This window comes from Elephas maximus, chromosome 4, assembly GCF_024166365.1.
Source record: "Elephas maximus indicus isolate mEleMax1 chromosome 4, mEleMax1 primary haplotype, whole genome shotgun sequence".
Lineage (NCBI taxonomy): Eukaryota > Metazoa > Chordata > Mammalia > Proboscidea > Elephantidae > Elephas > Elephas maximus.
Window position 1 is genome coordinate 66105226 of NC_064822.1, and position 24070 is coordinate 66129295.

Genomic DNA, 24070 nt, shown 5'->3' on the forward strand with positions numbered 1-24070 from the left:
ATTGCTTTGCTCTTTCTCCCTCTCTGCCCGTAGGTCCTTTTGATCCTTTCTTTCTATCTCTTATTCCCAGAAGCTCCAGAAAATATCTTTTTCCCCTTTTCACGTCACTTCCCTCCCTTCTCCCATCTCCCTCTCCTTCTCTGGAGGAGGTGAGTTCCCCACTAGAGGCCAGCACTATCTCAGCTTCGTCCCTGCTACCGACAAGCCGAACCCGGAGAGAAAGAAGGGAAAAAAAGAGGAGAAAGAGAGAGCGAGAGAAGGAAAAAAAAAACCCCGAGGCCTAGAGCGCAGAGGCCCGGGAGCGGCGTCGCCATGGCAACGGGCGCCGGCAGGAAACGAGGGACGCGCGGGAGGGAGGAGGAGGAGAGCGCCGAGGGGAGGGAGAAGGACGGGGGAGGGGTCCGGCTGCCCCGGAAGCACCTCCCCGCCAGCCCCCTCCTCCAGCCCGGCCCGCAGCCCCCGGCCTGCGGCCCCCACCCTCCCGGCCCTACAGGAAGTGACAGGCCCGAAGCGAGCCCCGGAGACCTGGCAGAGCCGCGGCCGGGCCCGCACCCGGAGCGGCGGGAGGGGCGGGGAGCCGCGGCCGCGCCGGGCACCTCCTACCCCGCCCTCGGCGCCCCCGCCCCTCCAGGAAGGGGAGGAGGTGAGGGGAGCCCGCCGCGGAGGCCGAGCGAGCCCCCCGCCCAGCCTAGCGACTGGGGACCCCCGGCACATGAAGTAGACGCCCCCCGGGAGGACTTGGGTGCAGAGCCGAGCGCGAAGGTAACCGGGCGACCGCGGGCTGGGGAGAGGCAGGACCTCTGGGGGCTTGGCTGCGCGGGGATGTTTCTTCAGCCACCTCCGTCTGTGTAACGCCCAGGTACCTCCCCCAGTTTCTTTCCCTGCCTACCTCTAGCGCTGAGCTCTGCGGTCCTTCGGCTCTGCCTGTCCAAGTCCTTTTGCTGTTCGTTTCGCTGTGCTTATTGCTGTCTGTCTGTCACCCTAGTTGCCTCTGACTGCCCATTTCCTCATTCATTTTTCCTTCTCAGACTTTGGTTCTCCCGTACGAGCATGCTGTCTAGTTATCTCCCTGCTTTTCATGGTCCGCCGGGTTCTCAATCTCTTATTCCTTGACTTCTGTCTGTCTCCCTCCCGCTTGTCTCCCTGCCATCAGTATGCACATTTCTCTGCTCACTTGGGTCACTTCACTCCCGGCACACCACTGTATCTGCCCTTTCCCCCAGTATATTTGATTTCTCTTTAGGAGCTCATTCATCGAGGTTTCAGTATAGAACAAGGACCCCTAGGTGTTTAGTGCCCCCGTTTTTCAGATTACTTCCATTTCTTTGGCACAGTCTCTCCTGTGGACTCCTCCCCCCAACACCCAATTCCTCATCCCTTCTAAAAAGACAGTTTGATAAAAGCTCAATTTGATAACACCTCAATAGGCCCGGTACCAGGCCCCCTTCAATAACCTTTTCTCGCTCCCTTCAGTAGGTCTGTGTTCCTACCCAATCCAATCTATACACACCGATGGCTTAGCCACCCCAGGGGGCTCTGTGCATCTGCTTCTCACTCTCTTCCAGTTTAATTCCGAAAATTTAAATTCACTGTCTCCCAAACTTTTTGTTGTCTTCATTTTCTGTATTTAATTTTACAGTCTAAGCATTGGTCACAAATGAATAGATTTTATGTGCCTAAGATCCAGGAATCCTGGTTTTGATGACAATTCCCCTGACTTTACTGAGAGACTTTAAGCTGGTTCCTTTCCAGTTTATTCTCATGTCACAATCTGAAAAATAATTATTAAAACAAAACTTCCTTTTTTGGGGAGATAAGGAGTCATATAGTTTTGGGGTATTTCATATATGAATGTAGGAATAATTGTCCCACTATAGCTAGTAAATGGATACAAGTAAAGGAGTCCTGCATCTCTGAGTCCAGCAAACTACCAAAGTCCAGTGATCTTTACAACTATGCCATGCTGCCTCTAATCCTTACCCACTTTTTTTCTTCACATGCTGATAATGAGGATTCATGGGTCTGTATCTGTTTAGTGCTTTGATATTTTGGCAAAAAGATGTGGGAGAAGATTAAGGCTAGAATTGAAGCTGATACGATACTTCCTAAGTACATCTTAGGTTATAGCCATGTTTACAGCGACATTTATTATTCCTAAATGAAACTGAAGAGATGGGTAGAATTCTTGGGGGATAGTGATGTGATCAGATGATACTGGGAATGAAATAAGAGATCTCAGCTTTATTGCTGAGGCTAAGTGGTTTGATTTTATTTACTTTGTTTTAGATGCAATCCTGTGAGACATCCATTCACACTAATAAAACTGTTGACAGCCTTTAGCAGAAATTCTGGTTTGATGTTTACATTTCTAAACCAAATAATGCTTTGCTGACCTGATGTTTTTAGTGGCCCAGTGCCCAGTGAAGAATATAGTTTCTAGGTTTAACAAAAGAGGAAAAAAAGAGCAAAAATACTGTCATCTAGTGCTGCTTTGGAGGTGTATTTCTTCTTTCTCCTATCTCTGCCTGGTTCTTAGCAATGTTTTCATATGTGTCTTTTTGCAAATTTTAGCATAGTCTCCGAAAGGCAAATTCTGACCACTTCAGTAAACTAAAAAGTTGACCTACTTTTTTTAAGATACTTTTTGCTGTGTATTTAATGTTTGTTTTATGCCTGGGAGTTATTTATTAAAGTGATATAACATTTAACTGATATGATTATATCAACTGTGAAGTTCTTGTGAATGGGGAAACTGAGGTATAAGGAGGGGAAGTGACATGCCTGAGGCGTTAACTAGTACACTGACCTGGAACCAGGTGGCTATTTAGGCTATATGAGTTGTAGGCTAGCTCTTTTACCTCCTAGTTTTATGACCTTCCATGACCGATTTAATACATCTGTATCTTAAGGTCGCCTTTCATAAAATGACAATAGTAAGTAGTCACACTGATTGACACTGCCTTAATCACAGATTTTTTTTTTTTTTTGGTTTATGGAAGAAGCATATGCTAGTGTAAAGGCTGTGATATTTATTAGATGTATGGCCATGGACAATTTCTTTAACCTCAGAAAACCTCAGTTGCCACAGTGGTAAACTGGGGGTAATAATTTACCTCACAGCATTGTGAGAGAGAATGCAGGTGAACAGCCTAGCCCAGTGACAGGCACCTAACAGCTTCTCAGTAAGTGGTGACCATTGTTAAGATGATCTGATAATGATACAGATGGAGAAAAAAATGTGATAGTAACAAATATTAAGCAGGAAGGTTTTAACTTGTTAAAAAGTTCTGTGGGAATGTAAGGTGGCCTTAAGTACTGTGAAGTACTATCTTACTTTATGGCGATTTTATTTAATGATAACCATGAGGGGATAGGTAAAGGCTGTTGCCTTGATGGTGTGAGTGAAGTATGGTTCTAAGAATGTTCTGCAGGTTTGGGAGTTCTAAAACCAGGAAAATCATGAAACTTAAGAGGAGGATTCTTAGATAAATTATAGACTTGTTGTGGTCTTGAATAACGATGTGATATATCAGTTTGGGATCAAGGTATAAATTTTAACCCTTTACTGCTTCTTTACATCAGGTCTTGAGTCAGAACACCAACCTTGGGGATCCTGGACCACTATCATGGAGACTGAGAGTGAGCAGAACTCCAGCTCCACCAATGGGAGTTCCAGCTCAGGGGGCAGCTCTAGGCCCCAGATAGCTCAAATGTCACTGTACGAACGACAAGCAGTGCAGGTGAGGCTGAACTCTGAGGGTCTATGATCTAAGTATTGGCTTGGGATAAACAGGGATGCTGAAAGATAATTGTCCATAGTTTCCTTTTCAGCAAAATAGGGTGGGTGGGAAGTTGGATTAGGTGATCACTAAGGTTCCTTCCAGCTCTAAGAATCTGAGTTTACAGAGGTTTGGGCAAACAAATAGAATGAGGTTCTGCCTTTCAGGTAGGGTTTCCTATACCATTGAGACCAACTAACTAGGTTGAAACTCTTAACTGTTGCTCTTCATGGATTGTGTCAGGCTTTTAATCTCTGTCCTTTCTTATAAATCACCCTGAGTAACGAAGTATCATGCACCTCTTTCCATATTTTTAGACAAATAGTAAATTCTAGGTTTTTTTTCCTATTTGGGAATGGGGCTTTTTATTTAACAAAATATTTTAGTAACTAGGATAACCATGCCAATCATAAGAACAGTTCTAATTATTAAAGAAGAAGAATACAATAAAATCGGTTAACACTAAAACTGAACTACCAGTATCATCTTTTTAAACATCGATTAACTTGATGCTGTAGATACTTGAGAATTTTACTTGATAGAAGAATGATTTTCTATTCTGTTTTTCATTACTTCCAGCTCATTACTGTAGCCCTAGAATGGTTTCATTTTCTTCTTCTCTTTACACTAATCAACATCCTACTTATTTTCAATCTGTTTAGTCCGAATTCTTTTCCTTACTATATCATGTACTTCTAGGTCCCATTTTGGAAAGTAAGGGTTTCTGTGAGTTGCACTGCTTTAGTTTTCTCTGCATACCAGAATAGACTAGCAGAGCTGATTGCTTCCCCAGTTTTTAGAACAGTCTATGAACTAACTGGTTCTAATACAAAAACAGACAAATCAGGTGTTGGTGATGTAGCCCAGTCTCCCATATCCCTTGGTTTCTCTCCTTCCCACAGCTCCCTTTTTACAGGACATCACAGTGATTCACCTAGAAGGGGAATCAGGAGCGATCTATCCTAAGTGGCCTCATCCTGTCTTTCTCCTCCTAGGCTCTGCAGGCGCTGCAGCGGCAGCCCAACGCGGCTCAGTATTTTCACCAGTTCATGCTCCAGCAGCAGCTCAGCAATGCCCAGCTGCATAGTCTGGCTGCCGTCCAGCAGGTGAGAGGTCAGCAGCCGGCTGGACTGAGAGGGAGGGGACAGGCACTACAGGTGGGTAGGGGAGACTTTTGGGGGATACTGCATCCTGCACTAAGCCAAGCTGGGGTCAGAGTCTCCTCTGCCTCCTGTCCTCCTGTAGGAGGATGGATGAAACTTAGCTTCGGGGGTTGTGGTAAGAACCATGGGAAAACTACCTTTTAGAAATAGAATGCTGTGTTCTGGACCTGCACTTGTCCAGTAAGGTAGCCACTAGCCACGTGGCAGCTATTGAGTGCTTGAGTTGTGGTTTGTCCAAGTTGAGATGTGCTGTAAGATTTTAGATTTCAAAGACTTAATATGAAAAAAAAAAAGTAAAATTTCTCATTAGTAATTTCTGTTGATTACATGTTGAAATATTATTTTAGATATATTGGGTTTAATAAAATAAACTATTACAGTTAATGTCACCTGTTTCTTTTACTTTTTTAGAGTGCATATTAGCAAATTATGTGGCTTGCATTATATTTCCGTTGGCTAGCTCTGGGCTAGACTTACAGTGACTCATGATGTGACGCAACCAAAGGTTCTTCTCCCACTTAAAACAAAGTGGGAGCAGGAGGACAGGTTGTACGTAGGGGCTGTTAGGTTAGTATATGTGATAATGTGAGGGTCTTTCAGATAGTGAGTAGACTTTTCATTATTCCTGAGTAGAGTCTCTGTTGTTCCCTGAAATCTTTGCTTTTTGCCTGTGATTTATTACTGGAAGTAGTAAATCTCTGCTCTTTATTGTTGTCCCCGCGCCGCCCCAAACAGGCTACCATTGCTGCTAGTCGGCAGGCCAGCTCCCCAAACACCAGCACTACACAGCAGCAGTCTACCACCACCCAGGCCTCAGTGAGTACTGCCTCTACCCACTGAGAGGCTTCTTTCTGCGTCTTCGTCCCTGGGTTAAACTACTTCATGCAACTGATCTGAGAGTGTTTATTGGGCCATCAATGAATATTTAGTGCTCTTATGCGGAGAATAGAAGAGAGAAAGTAGCCAACTTTAGTCTTAATAAGAGGGTCTAAGAATGGAGGAAGGAGATCCTGAGGAATAAGGGAGATAACAAAGGTAAGGGACTAATCTCTGGACTCTTCATTAAAAAGCAAAGTCTTTTCGAGCCATTTCATTCCTTTGCCTTTCAACTGTTGTGCTAGTGGTTACGGACTGATTTTTCTACTTTGGTAATTCTTCAAAGCAGCTAGGATGACAGATATGAATAGGAAGTTAGTAATCATTTACCCGTGACTCCATGAAAGTGAGGTATCCTGTTCTTGACTTTTGACTGTGCCACTCCGAATTTGTCAGGAAGGGAATGAGTACATTTCCTTTTTCTCCCAAGTCAGTCATGGTTCCTTTCTGTACCACACAGATTAATCTGGCCACCACGTCGGCCGCCCAGCTCATCAGCCGATCCCAGAGTGTGAGCTCTCCTAGTGCCACCACCTTGACCCAATCTGTGCTTCTGGGGAACACCACCTCCCCACCCCTCAACCAGTCCCAGGCCCAGATGTATCTACGGGTAAGCCACAGACACAGCCACCAATGTCCCCAGGGCATAGTTTTGTCCCTGACAAGGACTTGAGCGAAGGCCATTTTATTTGGCCCTGGTTACCCAGATGTTTTGAGATAAGGTGATACACTTTCCGTGCATATGTACCCCTAGACATGATGCTCAGTATTCGCAGGTAGCCTGTAGATTACATCAAGTTCCTAAGCTAGAAGATGTTAGCCTTAATATTCGGCTAAATTAGGTCAAGTATAGTCCAACTTTAAACCTGTGGCTCAAGTACACAAATCCTATGTGTTATCTCTTAGCTTATCTACTTACTATGTATAAGTATGTGTTCTAAAATCCTCCTTGTCTCAACTTCTTTGATGTTTGACTATGCTGTCAATCTATAGTTTTCTATACATTCTAGGTTTTCTTCTGGATGAGCCATCGCATATGGAGAATGAGAGGCTCCTGGGTTGGTGTGGAGAGGGGCAGGACTTAGCTGTTTAATATTTTCTGTTTATATTGTCTTGTGGTCCTTTCCTTCCATTTCTTCTGTCTTCTTTTCCTATTGTCCTCTTTTCCTCTGCTCTTCCTCTTCCTGCTGTCCTTGCCAGCCACAGCTGGGAAACCTGTTGCAGGTAAACCGGACCCTGGGCAGGAATGTGCCTCTAGCCTCCCAACTCATCCTAATGCCCAACGGGGCTGTGGCTGCAGTCCAGCAGGAGGTGCCATCTGCTCAGTCTCCTGGAGTTCATGCAGATGCAGATCAGGTCAGTGGCAACCACTTTACCTGCTGATAGGCACTGGGGAAGACGAAGGGAATGTCCATGGACCAGTGCCCACCCTTCTAGTCCATTGCCATTTTTCAGAATTCTAGTTTTTTTTCCTTTCTTTAGTGAATTACGATAGAATTTGAATCCCTTACAACTTTTTGAGTTAGGAAGGGAAGCAGATTTTTTATCCTTTATTACGTCATTTACTATATATATATATATTTTTATATTGTTGTTGAAAGTATACACAGCAAAGCATACACCGGTTCAAAAATTTCTACATGTACAATTCAGTGACATTGATTACATTCTTCAAGTTGTACAACCATTCTTGCCCTCCTTTTCCAAATTATTCCTCCCCTATTAACATTAACTCACTGCCCCCTAAGCTTCCTATCTGACCTTTCAAGGTACTGTTGTCAGTTTGATTCCATATACATAGTTCTTCAAAAAAGCACGATGTTCAAGGCAAACATTCTTTACTAAATAAGTGTATTTGGTTTAAAGACTACAGGGGATATTTTTGGTTTAAGGTTTAAAGATATCTCAGGGTAACAGTTTCGGGGATTCATCCGGCCTCAGTGGCTCCAGAATATCTGTATTCCATGAGAGTTTGTACATTCTGTTCTGTACTTTTTTCCCTTTTGGTCAGGATTTTTCTTTAGAATTTTTGATCAAAATGTTCAGCGATGGTAGCCAGGCACCGTGAAGTTCTTCTGGTCTTACGACAAAGGAGGCATCTGTTCATGGAAGCAATTAGGCACATATTCTATTTCCTGCTCCTTTTCCTGACTCAGGGAAGTAGACTGAACTGAAAACAGCCCTGTACATCTGGAAACTGACTCTCAGTATAGGGCAGATTTCTGGACCATCCTTCTAGCTCCCTATAACTTATATTCAGGAAGTCTTATTCTCTCTCCTTACAGTACTGTCTCCTGAAGATAAGGGATGGTTGAAGGAGTTCTACTGTTAGATAGATGTGAAATAGACCTGGCTGAGTTGCTGGACAAATGTTTCTTTCTACTTAGGAGTTACTAAAGTTCTCAGCTGGCAGCAGTTTCCTGTTCCTGCTCACCTTTGTTCTCAGTAAAGGTCTTCCTCACTATGAATTACTTACCATGCTTGCTCCGAAAATATGTATGTATATACATTTGGGCCTGAATCTTTAGTTTCTTATGGATAGGTTACAAACTGGGAGCTAATTTTTATCATTGTAGTTTATCATTTAAGAAGTAAATATTGGACTCTTTCTCTTGAAGTGCTCAGATACGTGCTAGAAACTTTGGAGGATTAAAAAGAAATAGGAGTCTTATTTTCAAAGAGCGTGGAGGACAGTGAATGCTAAACTATGTTACTGAGTAGCATATGACTTTGTAGAAGATTTGGGTGCATCACTTTGCAATGACTTTGTGGGACACTTGAGCAGAGTCTTGAATGATGCATAGGATTTGATTTGGAGTGAGAAGATGAATCCCCAAGTGTAAAGGGATAAATCGTATATGTAAACATGAGTGTGTGTAGTGGGAGTTGGGGGTGAGGTAGACAAGGTGGAGATGACAGGCATGATGGTATAAGAGGCTGTTGTTAGGGAGGAACCTGAAACTAAATAAAGGAGGTATAGGTAGCAGGGGCTGTTGCTGGTTATTGAGCAGCAGATTCACAGGATAAGGAAAGTACTTTAGAATGAATCGTCTAGGAACATGTCATGGATTGTATTGTGTCCCCCCAAAATACGTGTCAGCCTGGTTAGGCCGTGATTCCCAGTATTGTGTGGTTGTCCTCTATTTTATGATTGTAATTTTGTGTTGAGAGGGTTAGGGTAGGGTTGTGAGACCACCCTTACTCAGGTCACCTCCCTGATCCAAGGTAAAGGGAGTTTCCCTGGGGTGTGGCCTGCACCACCTTTTATCTCTCAAGAGATAAAAGGAAAGGGAAGCAAGCAGATAGTTGGGGAGCTCATACCACCAAGAAAGCAGTGCCAGGAGTAGAGCACAGTCCTTTGGACCTGGGGTCTCTGCACCCGAGAAGCTCCTCGACCATGGGAAGATTGAGGACAAGGACCTTCCTCCAGAGCCGACACAGAAAGAAAGCCTTCCCCTGGAGCTGACACCCTGATTTTAGACTTGTAACCTACTAGACTGTGAGAGAATAAATTTCTCTATGTTAAAGCCATCCACTTGAGGTATTTCTGTTATAGCAGTACTAGATGACAAGACAGAATTTGGTACAAGGATTGGGGTGCTGCTATAACAGATACCCAAAATGTTGAAGCAGTTTTGAAGCTGTGAATGAATAGAGTTGCGACAACAGCAGAGGACCAGTGCGGCAGAGTACCTGCAGCCGCAGAGAAGTGGCAACAGCAGAGAACCAGCTGCAGCAGAACCAGGAGACAAGCATGAGAGGTGCTGGAGCTGACCCACTGGAGTGAAAGAGCTGAGTGCCTGTGTGCAAGAGGCTTCCTGGCAGAGTGAGGATTGGGGTGCCTCCAGGCACTTATCCTTAGAGCTACAGAGCTTTGGAACACTTGCCCCAGCAGGGCAGATGCTGGCGTGAGGCCCTAGGAGTCAGGAGGCCAAGAAACCAGGAAGCAGGAGCTGAAGAGACAAAAAACATAAGAAGCTGAGCTGCCTCAGTCTCAAAAGGTATTTCCTTAACCTCAGGGGTTTCAAAGGGTGGAGCCATGGCCTCTGGTGTTTCTAAGGGTGGAGTTGCCACTCAGATGGACTAGGGAGAATGGTACGCCTTAAAGCCCAGGGAGCAGAGTTGCTGTCTCAGTGGGCCTGGAAGGCGGAGGTGAAGCCCAGGGCTAAGGGGCCTTCACTCAGAAACCGGAGAGTGTGGCCAATACTTAGAGTCTGGAGAGACTCAGAGAACAGAATTATTTTCAAAGCTTTGAGGGCTAATGTAGTGTGTTCTGTTGACTTGCTTAGTGCCTGTTACGCCTTTTCCTCCCAGCTTTTCCCATTTTTAATGGAAATGTCTAGCTTGTGCCTGTTCTGCCATTATACCATTAGAAACAGATAACTTGTATTCTAGATTTCACAGATGAAAAGGAATTTTTAGATTTTGGCCTTGGAGTTAAGACTCTTGCTATGATATGCTGGGGTGAATACGTTTCACATGTTACAAGGATGTGATTTTTGGGGGGCCAAAGGGTGGAATGTCATGGATTGTATTGTGTCCCTCCAAAAATATGTATCATCTTGGGTAGGCCATGATTCCCAGTGTCTGTGGTTGTCCTCCATTTTGTGATTGTAATTTTATGTTGGGAGGATTAGGGTGGGGTTGTAACACCACCCTTACTCAGGTCACCTCTCTGATCCAAGGTAAAGGGAGTTTCCCTGGGGTGTGGCCTGCACCACCTTTTATCTCTCAAGAGATGAAAGGGAAGCAAGCAGACAGTTGGGGAGCTCATACCACCAAGAAAGCAGCACCAGGTGCAGAGCGCTTCCTTTAGACCTGGGGTCCCTGCACCTGAGAAGCTCCTTGACCAGGGGAAGATTGAGGACAAGGACGTTCCTCCAGAGCCGGCAAAGAGAGAAAGCCTTCCCCTGGAGCTGACACCCTGAATTTGGACTTGTAACCTACTAGACTGTGAGAGAATAAGTTTCTCTGTGTTAAAGCCATCCACTTGTGGTATTTCTGTTACAGCAGTACTAGATGATTAATACAGAACATATGCTCGATAAGATCGTGATAGAAATCAGGAAACCTGCTAAAAGACTCCTGGGTTCATGTAGTTATAAGGTACGACCTTTATTTTAGATTATGGTAATAGTGGAAACGGAGAAGAAGGTTGGGATTGCTTCCACATCCGGTTCATTCATTTATCCATCTAGTCATTCTACATATTTGAGTGTCAGTATGTGGAGGGACAGAGGGTACTGGTTAAAAATGTAAGTCTTGATATTGAAGTTAGATTCGAGCTCTAGGACTTACTGTGTGACCTGGGACAAACGATCTAACATCTTTCTTCCATAGTTTCTTCATCTATAAAGTGGGTATTATAATATACCTACCTCAGGGTGTGTTGTGAGGACTAAATGAGTTAGTATGTGTAAGTGCTTCGAACAGTCCCTGTACATAATGTCAGCTATTATTATGTATCAGACATTCCTTAGCCTTGGATGCCCAAGAAAGTCGTGATCACTACACTGACGGAAATTCTGGACCATTGAAGCACTGGCATTAAACAGTCACCTGAATGGTGTAATAATTGCTTCATTGGAAAGTACAGAGTGCTTTAAGAACATAGAAAGGGACCTAATTTAGCCCGGGGAGGGACACAGAAGTCAAGAAGGACCTCCCCAAGGAGGTGACATTTAAGTTGGGGCCTGTAGAAGTTAGTAAGGTGAGGACCACCCAGGACTCCGAAGTTGTTAAAGGCCGAGGAATGGTTTGTCCAAAGGCCCCAGGGAGAGCTTGATATGTTGGAGGGATTGAAAGAAGGCCTGTGTTCCTAGAGTTTGGCAGAGGGGGCTGGGGATGGTATTGGAGAGTTAGGAGGAATCTCATTTTGAAGGCCCCTAGGGTCTGTGTTTTTAGAGACCATGTTGGCTTCTCTATGGAGAATAAATGGAAAGGTTGTGAGTGAGTATAGGGAGAATAAGAGTGTTGGAACAGTTTAGGGTAAAGATGGTGATTTGGATTAGGCAGGTAGCAATGGAGTTGGAGAGAAATGACTAGATTTGAGAAAATTTAGAAAGACAAATCATTGAAGAAGGTGAACACTGATTAAGTGGATGGGGATGTTGGGGCAGATGCCACAGAGCTTACATGAGCAGTGTTAGGTGCCGTTGAGTCAGTTCTGATTCAAGTAGTACTGCCCCCATATTTCCAAGGAATAGCTGGTAGGTTCGAACTGCTGACCTTTTGGTTAGCAGCCCAGCTCTTAACCATTGTGCCAAGGGAGATGGCAGAGATGAGAACTGACCTGAGCAGTGGAGTGACTAGTGGTGCAATTTATGAGATGAACAGTGAGAGAAGAAATGGATTTAGGGTGAATTCGCTGTTGGACATGTCAATTTAGAAGTGCCCGTGAGCTGTCCACAAGGATATGTTGAGTCAGCCATTCTGTATATGTATATGGTTCTTAAGCTAAGTGAAGAGATCTGGTTGGAGATAAAACATTTGAGAGTACGAGGCATATAGATAATAATTGAAGCCAAGGGAATTTTTAAAATTACTTAGATGGTGTGGGCTGAGAAAAGACGAGTCTTTTAAAATGGAGCCCTGAGGGTTTAGGATGAACCCTTAGAAAACTGAGCAGTTCAAGGGAGATGGGCAGGCAAAGGAGAGTGGGAAGGAGCAGTCAGGAAAATCTGAATTGTGTGGTATGATGAAGACCAGGGAACAGAATGTTACAAGGTATGTGCGTATGTAGCACAGGGTGGGAACCCCTCATTTCTGTTGAATGCAGTAGAGAGGGCAAGAAAGATGGATTTAATAACATGGAGGTAGAACTGTTTCAGTGGAGTGGTGGGGGTTGAAGTAGTATGAGTAGAGAGTAGTAGTTGAGTAAATGGATACTGAGAATGGATACAGTGACCGTAAACAGTTACTAAGAATTAGCAGTAATGAGGAAGGAGGGTGAAGCTGGGGGATGTTAACATGGTTATGAAGGGGAGTCAGTAGAGGAGAGGTTGAAGAGACAGGAGAGAATTAATATTCTAAGCTTGAAGGTGGCAAGGGGTGGGATCCAGAGCAAAAAGAAGGATTGGTCTTTGGTAGGAAGGAGAGAAGGACGAAATGATGAGTGCTTATGCAGGTAAATGTATACATTTGGTGATGGAACCAATGAAGTAATGCTCACACAATGGTTTTTATTTTCTCTGCAGGAGTCAGGTTAACAGCTGAGAGTGAGAAGGAAAGAGAGAGGTAGTTCTTGAGGTATACGGAGAGTAGGAAAGTTTGAAATAGCCATATAGTAAGGAAGATGGTTTGAAAAACTATGCAATTGCTAGATAATATTGTGTGCGCCCAAACCTGATGATTCTTGTAAACGTCTCTCAAAAACTGTCACCTCCTCCTCTTTACTGGTACTGCCTGAATTCAGGTTCTTCTTATTTTTTCACCTGGATTACTGTACTAGTTTTCTAACACGTCTGCTTGACTTTGAAGTCCCTGGGTGGTGAAAACAATGTGCTTGGTTGCTAACCAAAAGGTTAGAGGTTCAGGTTCACCCAGAGGCACCTTGGAAGAAAGGCCTGGCGGTCTACTTCTGAAATATGAGCCATTGAAAACCCTGTGGAGTACAGTTCTTCTCTGACACACATGGGGTCACCATGAGTCAGAATTGATTGTGGCATCTGGTCTCTGGACTAGTCTCCTTGAGTTCAGTTCTTTCTGCTTCTAATTTTTTTCTGCATTATTACCAGGATAAATTAGTTGTTTGTTTTTTAAATATATGTTGTTACTAATATTGTTTTAAGTTGTGCCTCTAGTACACAGAATTTGCTAAATCATAATCGTTGGTTTATGACACACTGCCATAATTGGTCTAGTTATGGCCCACTTTTATTCAGTAATTTTTTATAACGTAATAAGCAGTCCCCGATTCTGTCCCCTGCCTGCCCCTATCCATGGTAATGATCATTCTGATTCTTAGGTTCATCCTTTTCTTGTGTTCCTTTTAATGTAGTCTTACTGCATTTACATCGTTGGTAAAAAGCACTTTTTAATATGGGAAATTTCAGACATACAAAAATAGGAAAATGTAAAGAATCCCTATGTACCTACCATCCTGCTTCAGCACATGGCCCATCTATCCATGCTCCTCTCTGCCAGTGGCTGATTTTGAAGCAAATGCTAGACAACATATTTCATGTATATTTTTATATATATATATACACCAAAAAAAAAAAAAACCCATTGCCATTGAGCCAATTCCAACTCATAGCGACCCTATAGGACAGAGTAGAACTGCACGATAGAGTTTCCAAGGAGTGCCTAGTGGACTCGAACTGCCGACCTCTTGGTGAGTAGCCGTAGCACTTAACCACTATGCCACCAGGGTTTCCATATATATGTGTGTATATATATATATGCATTTAAATTTATAAGCTTCTTATGCTGTATGTAATCTTTTTGGGAATGCTTTCTTAACATTGTCAAGATCCATCTGTACGTTGCATATTATAGTTTATCCATGTTGACATCTATGTAATAGTCCGTTGTGTGTGTATTCTACTGTTGATTCATCGGGTCTTGTGTTGATGGGCATTTGGGTGTTCCTAGGCTTTTATTACTGTAGATAGTGCTCCTGTGAATGTTCTTACATGTGCCTCCAGTTGTACAGGGGCAAGAATTTCTCTTGTAGATTCCTGGGTTATAACTGCCCCCATAGAGTTTCCAAGGAGCGCCTGGTGGATTTGAACTGCCGACCCTTTGGTTAGCAGCCAGCAGCCGTAGCACTTAACCACTACGCCACCAGGGTTTCCCTCCTGGGTTATAGGGTGTGTGAATGTCCAGGAAATTTAGGATAATGTCAGTCGTTTTCCAAAGTGGCTGTGCTGATTTACACTTCATCAGCGGTGCATAGGAGATATTTAAACTGTAGATTTGATCATGTTTATTCTGATTAATATTCTGTAGTGGCTTCCTTTAATCAATTAAGTGATCATCATTTCTTCTCTGTGTCCATATTTGGGAGCAGTTTTTATGTGCCAGGCAGTGTGCTAGGTGGTGGGAATATAGCAGTGAATCAGACAGATAAACTTCCTGTTTCCAAATTACAGTTCAGCCTCCCCTTACTTTAACACACCAGACCCTTAATGATGTGGTACCTTTCTGTCTTCCTAGCCTCAACCTACCTTTCTAGCTTTATTTCGTGCCACTCCTTGAAATTTGCCCCAAATATAGTGAGCTATTTACAATTTCCAAAAGTGCTGTGTCCTTTCTTGGCACTATGGCCTTGCAAATGCTGTTACCTAGGTCTTCAAACCCCCACCTTCACTATTTATTACCTGCTGCATCTCAGATCAAACATCACCTGTTCTAGGAAGTCTTCGCTGATCTCCCTATGCTGAATTGGTCTTTCTCCTGTATTCCCGTAGCACCTTGTACATACCTGTGCATAGTATTATATTGTGATTAGTGATTTTTTTTTTTTTTTGCCTTTCTTCTCTAATAGAATGTACTCATTAAGAGCAGGGACTGTGTCTTTCATTCCTGCATTCCTGGTATTCAGCATAGTACCTGAAGCATAGAAAGCATTTGGTAAATGTTGAATGAATGAATGGAGACGAAAGGGAAAATCTAAGGGATTATTTTGAAGGAACAAATGACCAAATTTAATGACAGACTTGATAGTAAGTGAAGGAGACTAAAAGTTAGAGGTGATTCCAGAGTTCTTTCCTGGGCGACTAGAAGGCCTTTAATGTATATTACTGTAAAGGTCGGGGTATGAGTTGAGGTGGACTGTGGAATATGACACTGTATAGCTGTCTTCACTGCCTGTGAATCAGTCACAGAAATCTTTGACCTTAGTGCCTCCTGTTCCCTTTTTTCCAATCTGTCTGTTTTTCTTGTCTTTCAGGTGCAGAACTTGGCAGTGAGGAACCAACAGGCCTCAGCCCAAGGACCCCAAATGCAAGGCTCAACTCAGAAGGCCATTCCTCCTGGAGCCACCCCTACCTCTAGCCTTTCTCAGGCCTCTAGCCAGGCCCTTGCTGTGGCTCAGGCTTCTTCTGGGGCTACAGGCCAGTCCCTCAACCTTAGCCAAGCTGGTGGAGGCAGTGGGAATAGCATCCCAGGGTCCATGGGTCCAGGTGGAGGTGGCCAGGCACCTGGGGGCTTGGGTCAGTTGCCTTCCTCAGGAATGGGTGGTGGTGGGAGCTGTCCCAGGAAAGGCACAGGAGTGGTGCAGCCCTTGCCTGCAGCCCAAGCAGTGACTGTGAGCCAGGGCAGCCAGACAGAGGCAGAAAGTGCAGCGGCCAAGAAAGCAGAAGCCGAGGGGAGTGGTCAGCAGAATGTGGGCATGAACCTGACGCGGACAGCAACACCTGCTCCCAGTCAGACCCTTATTAGCTCAGGTGAGTTGTCCCCTCTCAGAATGTCATTATTCTCTCAGAACTTCTTTGAAATCTGAAGAGTACATTCTTTGCCTTTCTTTCCTGCTTCTCTTGGCCCTGGAGTTTTAGAAGGAAAATCATATCAGCCTTGGACATAGTAGTTTAGGGAGATAGGAAGACAGGTAGTAGAGATGGATCTTGTCTGTTTGCACCAGGCAGCAGTCACCTTACAAGTTGCTTTGTCCTCTCTTCCTTACATCTGAGTTCTTTAGTTTACTCACCCTACCCATTCATTCACCCAGTTCTTACTGAACTGCCTGCTGTGTTCTAGCAGGTGGTGCACGTAAAGCTTTGAGAAACAAACTGCCTGTCCTCATGGAGCTGTTCTCTTTTGCTGAATGCAGAGGAAAAGGATTTTATGTTTTAAGTATAACAGAAAATAAAGTTAGGTAAACACAAGAGATTTTTAAGGATCGTTAAATGGTGGAGCAACCTATTTAAATGTTTTTGCTTTATACACTGTTTGGTCCCTCTGTTAATAACAGATTTATTATCATGTGTATTTACTAATGAAGAAAGGGAGTGTGATCCACGTAGTTACTGCTGTATTTTGTATGTTGTAAAAAGCTTGTAGTACAGGTTTAAGGTGGGCTGGCTACAAGAGCACTAAAACTTCTCCCCTTTTAAACTGCTCTTTAAAAGAAAAGTTCTTTTCCTTAAGGTCTTGAAGACCAGAGATGGTCATGTCTAATTCAGAGAGGAGAGTATGGATGTGGTGATTTCTGAGTACCTTCCAGCCTAGATTTCTGTTAACTATGTGAATCTAAAAGTAGTCACAACGTGGAAAAATGATATTACTTCTGTTTTTCAGTGATTATTATTTTCTGCTCCTCTCTCTCTTTGTTCCATTGTGGGCATGTGTCTGTAGCCACCTATACACAGATTCAACCCCATTCACTGATTCAGCAGCAACAACAGATCCACCTACAGCAGAAACAGGTGGTGATCCAGCAGCAGATCGCCATCCACCACCAGCAGCAGTTCCAGCACCGTCAATCTCAGCTCCTCCACACAGCCACCCACCTCCAGTTGGCCCAGCAGCAACAGCAGCAGCAGCAGCAGCAACAGCAACAGCAGCAGCAGCAGCAGCAGCAAACCACGACCCTCACTGCCCCTCAGCCACCACAGGTCCCACCTACTCAGCAGGTCCCACCTTCCCAGTCCCAGCAGCAAGCCCAAACCCTGGTTGTTCAACCCATGCTTCAGTCTTCTCCCCTGTCCCTCCCGCCTGACCCAACCCCCAAGCCACCCATCCCCATCCAATCCAAACCACCTGTAGCACCTCTTAAGCCTCCTCAGTTAGGGGCTGCTAAGATGTCAGCTACCCAGCAACCACCACCTCACATCCCTGTGCAAGTGGTAGGCACCAGACAGCCAGGTACAGCCCAGGCACAGGCTCTGGGGTTGGCACAGCTGGCAGCTGCTGCACCTACTTCTCGGGGGTTGCCGGGTACAGCACAGCCAGCGGGTCAGGCCCATTTGGCCGCCTCACCACCTTCATCCCAGGCTCCTGGTACACTTCAGGAGTGCTCTCCCACGTTGGCCCCTGGGATGACCCTTGCCCCTGTGCAGGGGACAGCACATGTAGTAAAGGGTGGGGCAACCACCTCCTCACCTGTTGTAGCTCAGGTCCCTGCTGCCTTCTACATGCAGTCTGTGCACCTGCCGGTGAGTGATGTCTAATGGTTTTAAAGTATCACCTTGAGAGCAGACTTGGGACTCAGTGGAAATAAAGTTAAATTTGATGGGGAATGAAAGTGTTGAGGAGGTTAAAATACTGGTATTTATGTGCTCCTTTTTTGAGAGAAGAGAGACACACATATTAATGTATATATTTGAACTTCATACTCGTAGGTAAATTTGCTACTGAAATCATTTTAGGTTTTTGAACCTATACTGAGTTAGATCAAGATAGCCTTGACCAAGTCAATCCAAAGAAAAGACAGTTCTTGATTGGTCTGTAATGAAAACAGGTTCTTGAGGTCTAAGTTAGGACCAAATAATGTTGTATTTTCTTTTGTTGTAATGCAAAATTTACATCTTCTGGGAATGGCTGGGAATTTTGGTGTACCATGGGAAGTATACAAACTGGGGAATCTAGAACTAAGGAGAAATGTTCTCTGAAAGTATGGGAGTCATTGTGGTTCCTCATTATCCCGCACTCAGAAATCTTGGTTTCTTTCGTCTTCCACCTTGTGTGTTCATTATATAGGGCAAACCCCAGACGTTGGCTGTCAAACGCAAGGCTGAGTCTGAAGAAGAGAGAGAAGATGTCTCTGCACTGGGTTCAATGCTTCCTGCCAAGGCATCTCCAGTAGCAGAGAGCCCAAAGGCCATGGAGGAGAAGAGCAGTCTTGGAGGTGAGCAACTAACTTCTTAAATAAAATGCTGTGGGAGGGCACAGAGAAAGAAAATTCTGAATGAGTCAAAAGATGAATCTCGTTCAGTAGAAAATGGGCCTGAATTTGGTGGACTAATGAGTAATTCCTAAAAATAGGGAATTCAGAGTGAATGATCAAGGGTGAAGATGTATTGTGGAATATCTGCCTGGAACAATTATGTCATTCCCCGTCTGCTCCTTAATCTGTGTTTGTTTTCCAGAGAAAGCTGAACCAGTGGCCGCTGTGAATGCTAATACCCCAAGCAGTGAACTAGTAACCTTGACCCCTGCCCCATCAGCACCACCTCCTACGCTAGCCATGGTGTCCAGACAAATGAGTGACTCAAAACCCCCACAGGCCATCGTGAAGCCCCAGATTCTCACTCACATCATTGAAGGCTTTGTTATCCAGGAAGGAGCAGAGCCTTTCCCGGTGAGGGTGGGGCCATAAGGTGGGACTTTAAAGTGGGGACTTGGTCTGATTGTCTTTTTGAACGCCACTAAGAGCAAAAGGCACAGAGCTATTTAATTATTAGAGATTCGCTCTATTGTGCTGTTATTTGGTTAGTTATACAGAAGGAAAGGAAGGGAAAAGGAGAGTATGTGGATCAGAAAATGAAAATGTAGGAAAGAGAGGAGAAGAAAAGAAAGTGATCTTTAAAGCTACAGTAGTTGGTTAGATAAAAGAGGTTGTTTTACAGTGGAGAAGATTGCAGTAGAGAAGTTAAGGAACTTCCTGAGACTTTAGAACCAAGGCAAGAACCCCGTATCTTGACTCCTAAGGCATATTCTGTGCACATTAGCAAGGAAAAGGACAGGAACCTGTTCTCCAATGGCTTATCTGATAAAAGGCAATTAGACTCTTGATTGCCCTGTTGAAGAGTGATTCTCTCTGAACCAGACTTGATCATTAACTCAGATACAGGCAAAGAAAGGCATGATGAGGAGGAATGTTGGAGAGAGACCGAAAGGAAGCAGACTAACTTCACTGTAAACTTTTTCTGGGACAGGTGGGTTGTTCTCAGTTACTGAAAGAGTCTGAGAAGGCACTACAGACTGGTCTCCCGACAGGGCTGAATGAGAATCAGCCAGGTGGCCCCTTGGGAGGGAACAGCCCATCTGCTGGTGAGTATTGAGAAACCCATCTGGGGTATAAGGCTCACAGAGATGTATTTGAGGACTTGGTGTAAAATAGCAGCATTTCATTTAAATGGGAAATGTATGAAGTTTATCTACATACAGAAACCATATTTATATATCAGAGTATACAGAATTATACAAAAGTTACTAGGGGAATTTTATCAAGCTCTTTAAAAAAAAAAAAAAAAAAGGTAACCTGTTAAATTTGTCTTTACTATAAGGCTTTATTTTTCAAAAGATGGTCTAAAATAGGATATTTATATCCTTAATTTCCAGTTTTCCTTATTCTAGATTCTGTAATCCATGTTAAGGACTCTTATTTACATCTCCTTCCCTGCTTTTGGGAATCTTTGTGGGAGAGGGATCTTTTATCTTTCTAGTCTTCAGTAAATTGGTTCCTGTTGCCCATTAAAAAATGGAGTATGTCTGGATCTTAAGAGTATGAATTCAGATAAAATTAGTAAGAGACATTTAGAAGGGAAATCAGTCTGGCTTAAAGTTAAGATTTTATGATCTCGAAGGACGTATCCTTGTGTTTTTGGATTTTGAACTTTTAACTTATTATGAAACTTTTGGATACAAAAAGAGGGAATAGTATCATGAACTTCCATGTTCCAATCACCCTGCTTTTAGCAAGTGATCAACTCTTGGTCAGTCTCGTTTCCTCTGTAATCCCCACCTTCTCCTCCCTTCCTAGATTATGGATTTTGAATTTGGTGTTTTAGGTATTCCTCATCAGGTTGTATAGATCTTTGGGGAAAATAATTGTCTGCGTATATCCCTGAGTGATTACAATCCAGCCCTAGGCCTAATGAGGGCCCGAGGGGCAGCAGAAGCTGAAGGTGAGTCTCCAGGTATGCCTGTTTTTTTTTTTTTCAGAACTAGATAAGAAGGCAAATCTCCTGAAGTGTGAGTACTGTGGGAAGTACGCCCCTGCGGAGCAGTTTCGTGGCTCCAAGAGGTTCTGTTCCATGACTTGCGCTAAGAGGTACTACAGGCACCACACTTCACCTCAGCATGGTTCCTACATCTAATGTCACACCCCTTCCCTGGGGTCATTTCACAGCTGATATTTTATGTCTCAGTTGTTTTCATTCCCTCCCCTAGATCAGCTCTTAAAATATCAATTCATATCTATTAGGTCTAGAAAGCAGGGTAATTGGGAGCCCTGGTGGTGCAGTGGTTAAGTGCTTGGCTGCTAACAGAAAGGTCAGTGGTTTGGAACCCACCAGCCGCTCCTCAGGAGAAAGATGTGGTAGTCTGCTTCTGTAAAGATTTACAGCCTTGGAAATCTGATGGGGCAGTTCTACTTTGTCCTACCGGGTAGCAGTGAGTCAGAATAGACTCCATGGCAGTGGGTTTGGTTTTTTGGTTTGAGCAGAGGTAGTTTATAGTACCATTGGCACCTTTTATGGCACCTTTTATAGCACCTTATATATGCTCTGATCTACAGGTACAATGTGAGCTGTAGCCACCAGTTCCGACTGAAGAGGAAAAAAATGAAAGAGTTTCAAGAAGCGAACTATGCCCGCGTTCGCCGGCGTGGGCCCCGCCGCAGCTCCTCTGACATTGCCCGTGCCAAGATCCAGGGCAAGCGCCACCGGGTGAGCTTCTGTTGCAGAGCCAGCTACCTTTATAATGGACCTTTTGTCTTCCTCCTCCCCTAGAGGGCAATACTTTTGCCCAGGTAAGGGGTGTGAGACCAGAACTCTGGTGTCGCGTGGATTGCGTTACTCCAAATTTCAAGATATCCTGACCTCCTTTATCTCCTCACACCTGACTGCTGGTTCATGTGTGCATTAATCCTTATACTGTACTTGAGTAGAGATAATCTAGATCAATTGTTAGTAATATATGTATCAAGAAAGTGATATAGTTTATACTTGAAAGGCACTTAAGAGTGTACTAGTGTCTTTGGGCATTTGCAGATGAAGTGCAAATTCTCTTGCATGGTAAGCTTAGTTTTACCTCTGTGCCCAGTATTACCTTCCAGCCCAGGGTGATTGGGGAAGGTGGGACTTATGGCACTAAGTTACTCATGACCTCACTGTTTTGCTGTTTCCTCTATAGGGTCAAGAGGACTCTAGTCGGGGTTCAGATAATTCCAGTTATGATGAAGCACTCTCACCAACATCTCCTGGGCCTTTATCAGTGAGAGCTGGGCATGGAGAACGTGACCTGGGGAACCCCAACACAGCTCCTCCAACACCAGAATTACATGGCATCAACCCTGTGTTCCTGTCCAGTAACCCTAGCCGTTGGAGTGTAGAGGAGGTGTATGAGTTTATTGCTTCTCTACAAGGTACTGAGGGGCCTCGCCAACAGAATCCAGCATATGTATACGCTTAGTTTTTCTACATGGCTTTCTTATGCCATCCTACGTGGGCCATTGTCAGGAAACATAGCTAATTTTTTAAGCAGTAAGGCTTGATTTAAAAAAAAAACAAAAACAAAAACCCGTTGCCATTGAGTCAATTTTGACTTTCATAGCGACCCTAAAGGACGGAGTAGAACTGCCCCACAGGGTTTCCAGGGAGCGCCTGGTGGATTCAAACCTTTTGGTTAGCAGCTGTAGCTCTTAACCACTACGCCATCTTAATATTTATTCGTTACTCTTTATAATTTATTCTTCTTTCTGGCTTGACATTGTCTTCTACCATGCCAGCAGTTTTGCAGTTTCTCATCTATTATTCAGCTATGTTTCTTACCAAAAGCTTTTGGCGAAAGAATATTTTTATGTGTGATACCCAACACAGATAAAAGACTTTTAACTTTTTTCGGTGAAGAGGCTGATTAAAAACTAAGGGACCATGCTGCCCTACTCCCTTCAAGACAGGACTTTCTATTCTTGACAAAAGGATAGTTTTCTCTTGAAAAGCGCAATCATGTCTTGCTATTGTCTAAATTTTGGGCCCTTAAAAATGTCAAAGAGGCTCTTAACTTTGATATTTTGCTAAGATAAAATTTTAGGAAACATGCATATATTTTTGCCCCTTTTCCCCCCAAACCACTTGGAGAAAGTTACATCTATGCACTTAGTTCTTTCTTGACCTTGGCTTTTTTTTCCTTTTTGATAGCCAGTTGCCCTAATTTCATTTTGCTTGCCATCTCAGGCCTGTTACTGACTTTAGGAAAAGTGAGCTTTACTTTGGGATTAACCATTGCTAAGCCCGTTTATTCATCTTTAGTTTTCCCCCTTATCCTCTGATGTTATCATGCAGTTTCTCAGACGTGTTTCCACCGTTTTCTCTTAGGCTGCCAAGAGATTGCAGAGGAGTTTCGTTCCCAGGAGATTGATGGACAGGCCCTTTTATTACTTAAAGAAGAACATCTTATGAGTGCCATGAACATAAAGCTGGGTCCTGCTCTCAAGATCTGCGCCAAGATAAATGTCCTCAAGGAGACCTAACGTGTCCTTTTGCACAAACCAGCCTAAGACAGACACTCCCTACTGTCCAGGTTATATAACCTGGTACCAGCAGACTCTGTAGGGAAGAAAGAGCTGTTCCAATTATGTCAATCTTCTGTAGAGGGGATTACTGAGACAGGGAAGAAGAGTGCAAGAACTGGCTGCTGGTGCTACATGGCAGCAGCTCTTGACATTTTCTCTGGGTTCTACTTTATTTTTAAAAATCTTTACAGTGCTCACCATTCCCACTGACCCCAATCCTGTCTTTATAATAAAGTGGCAGTCTAGAGAACTAGGACTGCTCAGCCTTATCCTGGAGTGGAGCATCTAGCCAGGGTCTCTCTGCTCCAAGAGGAATATACAATATGGTAAGGCAAGGAAATGGGTGGGGTGTAGGTTTGCACCCCCAAGGGGAGAGGTAGGATTTTCTAGCTTGTGTGGCACAAGTAGAAAAATCTGGTACTCCCCCTATTCCTTCTGGATTGTCTCACTGTAGCTGTGGCCTGGAGTTTTCTCTTTGTCGTCACTCCCTTAGTATTGAACCTTTTCACCTGCATCTGTGGCAGGGTCACCAGCCAGTGACTTGGTTGGCATCTTTCTGATTTGCTGCAGGGACTAAAAGTGTTTGACTGGCACGTGTACGGCTATTGTCCTTCTTTCTGCATCCCTCGCTCCCCTCCAATCTATCTGTTGTCTTTCTTTTCAGTTCCAACTCTGCTCTGTCCTATAGCTTTATAAAACAGGAGTAAGTGGGGCTAAGGTCAGGAGTATAAGTACCTGCCTTAGGCGCTATTCCTTGTACAACAAAAATATTAAATATTTTTTTCTTCCTCAGTAAAAGGATGAAAATTGGTCTCAGTCGTCTTACTCAATTGCAGTATTTCTACCCCCTT

General features: G+C 44.0%; 1 protein-coding gene across 4 annotated transcripts; it reads left to right on the top strand.

The window, feature by feature from the left end:
- Nucleotides 1–517: 517 nt before the first annotated feature.
- PHC1 (polyhomeotic homolog 1) lies at nucleotides 518–24063 on the top strand. 4 transcript variants are annotated; one of them, XM_049882390.1, is made up of 15 exons: nucleotides 518–762; nucleotides 3583–3740; nucleotides 4775–4885; nucleotides 5678–5758; nucleotides 6279–6428; nucleotides 7019–7174; nucleotides 15714–16209; nucleotides 17117–17916; nucleotides 18461–18608; nucleotides 18850–19061; nucleotides 19639–19753; nucleotides 20648–20756; nucleotides 21222–21372; nucleotides 21839–22070; nucleotides 23023–24063. In XM_049882390.1, exons 2-15 carry the CDS (start codon nucleotides 3627–3629, stop codon nucleotides 23175–23177), a joined length of 3030 nt encoding a protein of 1009 aa, XP_049738347.1. In that variant the 5' UTR covers nucleotides 518–762; nucleotides 3583–3626; the 3' UTR covers nucleotides 23178–24063. The 4 variants fall into 4 exon arrangements, with proteins under 4 accessions (XP_049738347.1, XP_049738349.1, XP_049738351.1 ...); XM_049882392.1 differs by having other exon boundaries at nucleotides 7043–7174; XM_049882391.1 differs by lacking the exon at nucleotides 518–762 and adding an exon at nucleotides 777–859.
- The last annotated feature ends 7 nt before the right edge of the window (nucleotides 24064–24070 follow it).

Excerpts from the sequence above, each read along its gene's own strand:
- PHC1 (XM_049882390.1), top strand. The coding sequence starts at position 3,627 with ATGGAGACTGAGAGTGAGCAGAACTCCAGCTCCACCAATGGGAGTTCC. Across the intron at positions 17,917-18,460 it reads TGCAGTCTGTGCACCTGCCG|GGCAAACCCCAGACGTTGGC; the intron begins GTGAGTGATGTC and ends TTCATTATATAG. Across the intron at positions 22,071-23,022 it reads GTTTATTGCTTCTCTACAAG|GCTGCCAAGAGATTGCAGAG; the intron begins GTACTGAGGGGC and ends GTTTTCTCTTAG.